The 7,760-nt window shown below is 36.8% G+C and overlaps 1 protein-coding gene across 1 annotated transcript; it reads right to left on the bottom strand.

The window, feature by feature from the left end:
- Nucleotides 1-1,913: 1,913 nt before the first annotated feature.
- tdp2b (tyrosyl-DNA phosphodiesterase 2b) lies at nucleotides 1,914-6,838 on the bottom strand. The gene is made up of 7 exons (XM_053490047.1): nucleotides 6,611-6,838; nucleotides 6,068-6,222; nucleotides 5,663-5,818; nucleotides 4,782-4,873; nucleotides 4,584-4,702; nucleotides 4,334-4,504; nucleotides 1,914-2,676 (listed from the first exon to the last, which is right to left on the bottom strand). Exons 1-7 carry the CDS (start codon nucleotides 6,722-6,724, stop codon nucleotides 2,401-2,403), a joined length of 1,083 nt encoding a protein of 360 aa, XP_053346022.1. The 5' UTR covers nucleotides 6,725-6,838; the 3' UTR covers nucleotides 1,914-2,400.
- Between the last annotated feature and the right edge of the window lie 922 nt (nucleotides 6,839-7,760).

Raw genomic sequence — 7,760 nt, 5'->3', positions numbered from 1 at the left:
GTATTTAGTTAAAAAAAAAAAAAAAAAAAAACCTGTATGCCATGAATTAATCATCTCTCTCTCTCTCTCTCTCTCTGTCTATATATATATCGCTTATCCTGTAAAGGATCTTGGCAGACCTGGAGCCTGTTCCAGGACACACGGGACACGAGGCAGGCTACACCCTGGATGAGGTGCCAATCCATCACAGGGCACATATTCACACACACACACACTCACTTAGACACCAGTTAGCCTAACCTGCATGTCATTGGTGAACACTATGCCACCAAGCCACCCGCCATGAATATGTACATATATTTAAAGTTCTTAAGATTTTTTTTGATTCGCTGGCCTTCATTACTTAAAGTAATGATAGACTGTCTTTTTTCTTTACTTAACTGAGTGTTTCTTGCCATAATACGGATTTTTTTATTTAATATTAATGAACATTTCCTGGAAGCTGTCTGTAGTCATGTGACCATGGCTCACTATAATACTCAAATCGGTAAAAAATGCAGAGTTCGAAAGAAACGACACAAGCGAACTAATAAATTCTGCAAAGAAGTGGCTTAAATTATTACTTATTAACCAAGTGTTATTAATCATTATTTTATTAATCTTATTAATCAATTAATAGTGTTTATAGTACAGCTGTTGATTGCTTTTCATATTCCTTGCACAAATTTGCATCAATTTATCTTTGGCAAAACTTATGTTAAAGCTTTACAGTACCAAATGCATTTTGTGTTTTATCTTTAAGCGTCAAAATATTCAACAACATAACTCGAAATCTTTAGTTCAGGGATTTAAAAAATAAAAAAGGCCCTTATATATAATTGGATTGTTTGGGGTGAACAAATCAGTGTGATGGTGCCTAAGAAACAACCACCAAGTTAATCTTGGTGTTAATCAAGTTAATCATTAATATCCTATAACATTACATCGCAATACTGTATGTTTTATTCCTCTAATACATTAAAATGCCAATGAGTATGAATCATTTCAAATTAAAAACACAAGTTATTTCCCTATTATGGCTTGCATTATATCAGCTATGAATCAGTCATTTCCTCACCAGCCTCACTCTGTCTGGAAAGACAAAAACCCACCCCCACAGACTGCTGCATTTCTTTACCAAGAAACCTAAAAAGCCATTGCTGGAAATCTTACAGCTTTACCTCCGACTCCCACAAAAGCTCTGACCCTTCCATAAATATCCAGAGAACTCCACTATATACACTGTTACACAAAGCTTTTGATTCCGTTCATGCTGAAGCATCCACTATACAAGTCCCTATGTACTGTAATGAGCTACTGCAGAACAGAAAGAGCACATTCATACGAGGGTGTTCAAGTCAGAGCAAGACTTTTCTCATGAATAAATTGATATTTACAGAATTACAGACTTAGCTGCGATAAAATATGTGAACAGTGCAAACATTTTAAAGGAGGCTGTACGTCCGTGAATGACGAGCCAGATGCAAGATCTTTAAAAATCAATGGACAACTTGTCTCCGACTTGTGAGACGCATTTGTCTGTGGGAACTGTACAACCAATCATTCCCAAACACCACAGGAACTCGCCTGAGAGTTATCGCATACATCCCCCATACAGTCCTGATTTCCACATTTTTGGGTCATCAAGAAAGTTTTTGAGAGGCCACTGTTTTAGACCTAAACCAGGCAGCCCACTTATGGCTCTGGCGTACTGAGATATCTTTCTATTCTGAGGAAACCCATGCACTAGTGAAATGCTTTAGGGTAGCAGGCAATCAAGTGTCTCGGTTTAACTCGAACACCACTCTCATAACACTAGGTATTCACAGTTAATTACTACCTGCTGTCCAATCAGATGGAAAAAAAAATTACCAGCGCCGTAGTGTTAAGACAGACAGCTATTTGTACGTATATGTTCAGTAAGGTAAAACATATTGATTAAGTTTAGTTTATTAAGTGATATTACGCAATATACAGTATATTTACACAAGGATAAAAACAACAACATGAAAATAGTAAACAGGAACATTCATAACATTACACACTAAAGATCTAGCTTTTTATTTTTGTTGTCAATCAGTCCTATAGTTGGGTTTAGATCAGTAAATAAGTGCAGTTAATAAGAATTAGGGAAACAGAGGTGGAGTAATGGCTAAACCGGAGAGAGTGCACATTTTGACCCCAAAATCTGGGTCTTTTTTTCCCCCTCTCAAGCTAAGGTCCAAAACCACTCTGACTTTTTAAAGAATGTTGCAAAACAGGTTAAAAATAAATAAATCAAGCAGTCAGGTTGTGATAAAACACCTATGCACTGTACTCTGACCTCTGCTTATAACACTGAACACTTGTTTAAAATCACTCAAGCATGTTTAGACTCCTTCCAAGACTGTGAACAGATAAAGCTAACACACTACTCCGAACTTAACAGGTAAAACTGCAGTAGATTCCCCAGTGATCGCTGGTGTAGCTGCCACAGTCCAGCTTCTCCATCCCGACCAGCGCCATATGATCGGGACTCCACTTGGCGCCCGTTTTGGCAGGTCTCAGGTAGATACGGTCGAAGCGACACCTGCTGATATACGGCACTGCTTTGTTGCTGTTCATCTTAGTGTCCCATGTGTATCTGCAGTGCTCCTGTTTGCCGAGCGCTTCCCACACGTCGATCACGCCTGGAGGCAGACCACCCACTTGTACTACCTACACACACACACACACACACACACACACACACACACACACACACACACAGGTAGCTAGATATATAGCAATTGTTAGACATTACTCTACTGTAAAAAAAACAATGTGAAACACATATTCAATATTCTGATACTTAATATTTAGATATCAAATAGTACTGTATGTAAGAAATATAAAAAAATGTTATAGGAAAATTATCAACAGAAAACAGCTGTGATGACAAAACACACAAAAAAAATGACTTAGGTTTGTGTAAAATCACATTTTCTAGCAGCTATTCTTCAAACCGCTGTGTATACGGTAAAATTCAGAATGCATAACGCAAGAATAAATTAGTTACGAATTGAAAAATGGTTGATGTTGGAAGTAGAAAAGGAAAATAAATGAAAAAGTCTTGATCAACCTTAGACTGAAGTTTAAGAAACAATACGTAACAGTAAATTCATAAAATGTTAAAAATACAAACTTTGCAATATAAACTTGTAATAAACACTAAAAACTTAAAAGATGTGCATAAAAGCAGCGTGGAATGATTTTGCAAAGACTTATTCTGAATTGTTAAGTATTTATGAAATAAAAGGGGATTGGGTACTTTTCTTTTTTTTTTTAAAGAATTAGCTAAGCTATGACAAGCTTATTAGATTCTTTAGAGAAGACACCTTAGATGAAAGGCTTAAAAGACACAACTTCAGTTGGTCTTATCAGCGCTATCCTTCTCCCCAGTCAGTGCTGTGTAGATGTGAACATGTTGCATCAGTTCATTTGTACCTGTGATTTGTAGGAAAGAAGAGCACCTTGCAGTAATTGTTTTTTTTTCGATCTGAGGGTGTACCTGGTGCCGTAACAATTTACACAAGAGCATAAACAGAAGCATTTGGATATCTGCAAACAAAACCTGGCTCGATACTCTAAGGAAGGTGAAATCTTCTTAAAGAGAATCACAACTGGTGATGGACACGGATTCAACACTACGAGCCTAAGAGTAAACGACAGAGTATGGAACGTAAACATCCTCAATCACAGACAGAGAAAAAGTTAAAAGTCAACCATTAGCTGGAAAATTGATGCTTATAGTTTTCTCGAATTCTCAAGCGCCAGTATCATAGCTCAGCCTAAAACATTTCTTAAAGAACTTTGTAAGGCGAGCTCCAAAGATATGTAGCTTCTAACATAAAGAGTCCCAAATAAAAAAAAGAAGAAAAAAAAACACCCTGAATGATTATACCAATTCCATTTTAACGCTATGTGAGATTTAACATACAGAAAGTTAACGTAACTGATATTTAAAAGTAAAATATTTGAAAATATCAAGAAAAAACTAAAATTAGCAATGATTTCCTAGACTGTCCACCACTTCCATAATTTATTCTTCTCACCATTTGGCTACAAAGTACCAGTAGAAATTGCTGATGGAAGTGTTGGCATTGCAAAATAACTAGTTAAATAAAAAAGAAAATCCTAATCTGTTGATGATTGATGCCGTTAATGGAACTGCTATATGAAAACAATATCACACTTGAGCCCAAAGCCATGCTGATAACCAGCACGACATCACTCCCTCTCATGTGATATTGCTTAGTGACACATGGACTTATAAATAAACTCACATTAGACCAAAAGACAGACAGACAACGACCCGCCCTGCTAATGTAATCACCTCAGAGTCTCTAAGATTGGTGTCCCCTCCGAATATAACCGTCCTGTTATCTGGCTCATCTGCTATGTTCTGCAACACCACCTTCAGCTGTTTCTTCCTCTCGGCTGCCTGGTCTTTACAGCTCTCCAAATGGGAGGTCATCAAGCACAGCTCCTGACCAAAAAAACTGACCTGTGGGTTACAGAAGAGAGTTTATGCATTTCGTATTCTCTCAAATGTTGCCATGTAAACACCGTGGTCGGTCACTCACTTCGGCACACAACAGATTTCTCATCATCTGTGTTGTTGGGTAAGGAATCATTTGACTGTTTTGCAGCTTGACTCGTGATTTCTTCAGCATCAGGCCGACAAAGTATCCTTCTTCATTTCCTTTAATGTGAATAAAATAAAGGATTAAAAAAAAATACATGAAATGTCTCATGTTAGGGATCTCTACTGTGTCAGTTACCTTCAATGATCTGGTAGCTGACGGCCCGCTTCTTCAGATACTGAACATACTGAGGGATGAGTTCTTGTAGGAAAACCACGTCAGGTGTGTATCTAAGATAAATGGTATAAAATTAATCTACACACTTTAGGAAATGATCTTAAAGAAAAACTCTACCCTAAAACACTGTGTTATCTGTAGAAGTAAAGAAGTTTAAAGTTTAAAAGTGTCAGATAATCAATAATCAGATTAGTTGGCAAAGAATTTAATTATCGATTCGGTCATGGCGTCATCTCGCCTGATTCTCTCGATGTGAACACTCTGGCATTGCTGCATGTGTGCGCTCTCCCTCTCTCTCTCACACGCGCTGTTGCTCCCTATTTTTTCAGGTCGAAGCAACACACGAACTCATACTTTAATTACCTCACTCTCAGGCCCTTCACCATTTCGACTTAACTCATATAATTACCATCTGCCAAGACGTTTTATTTCAATTCATTTAATAGCCGCTACTTTGCTTTTCTTTGATTTTTAAGTTTGTTTCATCAGGATAGTTCAAAGGCATGCATCCTTTTAATCGATTAACAGTTTAAATAACTGATAGATTAATGAATAATCAAACTAGTCGTTTGTTGCAGCCCTAGTAAGGCGATACTGATTATCTTCATCAGTGGTTCTCAGTTTTTTAAATTAAGTGAGAGCTAAGTCTCACCAGCACCATTATAAGCAGTCAATCTGAAAAGGTTACTTTGGGAAAAGGCTCTAAAAAGATGTCATACTGATTACGAACAATGATGTTCAAGTCTCTCAAGATGAATCGTTTTTTTCTGTAACAGGTTATAATGTACTCACGAGAGCTATGCTTTTAGCAGCAAGCTTAAGATTCAGTAAGGAGCACTCACAGCGCCAGATAAGAGCACAGGCCTCTGGCTCGTTCAGCGATATTCATCGTGTCCAAGCCGTCCACGTTCCAGGAGATGAGCGAGAGCTTGTCAACTTCGTCCTCCGAAGTGCGCGTGGAATTGGAACAAGCAGGCTCGTCCTCGGTCAAGTCGATACTAGAATTTCAACAGAGATGAGTTAGTGTCTATTTAAAAGAAAAAAGATTATAAATAAATTTAAAAAAAGACACACAAAGAACACGATCTGAAGTGTGCTATTCTTATCCGGTGTTTACAGTCAGCAACAATTTAGCAGTTACAGGAATCAGGAAAAAACATATTAGGAAAATTTTGATTATTAATTTTCATGCATTTGAGGCTGGACTTTTCCTTTAACTATCTTAAATCTAAAAAATAGGCGTGTACCAATCTGCTGGTTTGGTGTTCATCTTCCTTTTAGACTCTGGAGCATCTCTGTCTGTCTCCTTTCTCTTATTCGAAGGTCTATCTTTTCCCTCCTCCGTGTCCTCGACATCAAAAACCGACTCCATATCCGCTTCGAAGAAAGAATTCAAGGCTCTCTAAAAATAATTATTATAATAAATGAAACATCCAGGACACTTAATCAATGCTCGCTTTCTAGTATACTGCTTGATGAAGTCAAATAATGGTTTAAACTATGCTACATAAAAACATTGTTTGTTGTAGGATTACACAGACCAAGTAATAGAATTTTTAAATATAATTTACTTGTAAGAAGCACAGGGTTTGTGTAATAAATGTCTGAAATTAGGGAAACCAGACTTCAAGCTTTTTCCTGTAGTTACAAGTGAAAACACAAGGCTTAATCTCAAATGCCTTCCTTTTAATAGATGAGTGCACTGAGTAGTGTGCAGGAGACCATGACTGTAGGACACTAAAGAAGGGATGACATGGCCATTTAGAGTTTAACTCTAAATTAATCCTAACCTTCAAGTCCCAGTCGTTTTCAGACAGGTAACACTGCGCCACGGCGCTGTCCGTCCCAGTGACGGTTCCAAACTGCTCACAGAGCCGGGACCGAGTCTCCACTAACCCGTCCATCACACCGGTGTATCTGTATGTGAGATGCCGTAGAGCTTGTTGTCATCTAATCACCGAGTAAACTGCAGGTCGTGGCGCGCGCTAGTTCAACTCTGTGTCAACGGAATAACATTCCGGGTAGAACCATGTGCTGTTCGGAAAAACGTTCCGCCAACAACAACAAAAAACAGTCCCAGGTTATTTTTAAACGAAAAAAATATATACGTCACAATAAATGCATTATCATTTTAATAACAAAATGTTATTAAATAACGATTTAAATAATTATTTCATTAAAACAATTCCTACCCAAAATATATGCATCATAATTAGAAATAATAAACTGTAAGCATATACAATATACATGCATATATACAAATGTGGAAAAGAATAAGAGAAGACTGAAAAATAATCAGTTTCTTATGTGCATGTATTGGTTAGATGAACAGTTTCGTTTCATTTTTTGTGAACTGCTGACAATATTTTTTCCTAAATTCAAAATATAACTGACAACACATCAAAATAACCCAAAATCATGCAGTATTCACAGAGTTTTAATAATTAGTATAGAACAAAATGCAAATAATTTGTAAACAAATTGTCTTAATGCTTTGGCTAAATAACATTAAGAAATCAATATTTGGTGGATCAACCCCAGCTTGCAGTTACAGCTTTAATGCATAACACATTGCTCTTGGGTAACTTTATACCACTCTTTTTGCCAAAAAGCAAACAGATCTTTGCTTGATAGTTCGTGACCATCCATCTTCCTCTTGATGACATGGAGTAAATTGCAGTGCTCTCTTTTTTAAAATAAATATATATTTATATTAATATAAACATAGGCTTAATGTTTAACACTGTAGCCTTGTACCTTCAGGTTCACTGTCCCTGGTTGGACTACAGAGGTTCCTAGATGAATGAAGGGATAGATATAATTACAGAAGGGCCCGAATAATACATACGTATAAAACACAGAAAAAGAAAAACTTGTATAAATAGATAAATCTTTTTTTTATTAAAATATTTATACAAATTTCTCTTTTTACTATCTTAA

Source organism: Clarias gariepinus, chromosome 28 (assembly GCF_024256425.1).
Source record: "Clarias gariepinus isolate MV-2021 ecotype Netherlands chromosome 28, CGAR_prim_01v2, whole genome shotgun sequence".
Lineage (NCBI taxonomy): Eukaryota > Metazoa > Chordata > Actinopteri > Siluriformes > Clariidae > Clarias > Clarias gariepinus.
This window is presented reverse-complemented; position numbering and strand designations above follow the sequence as displayed.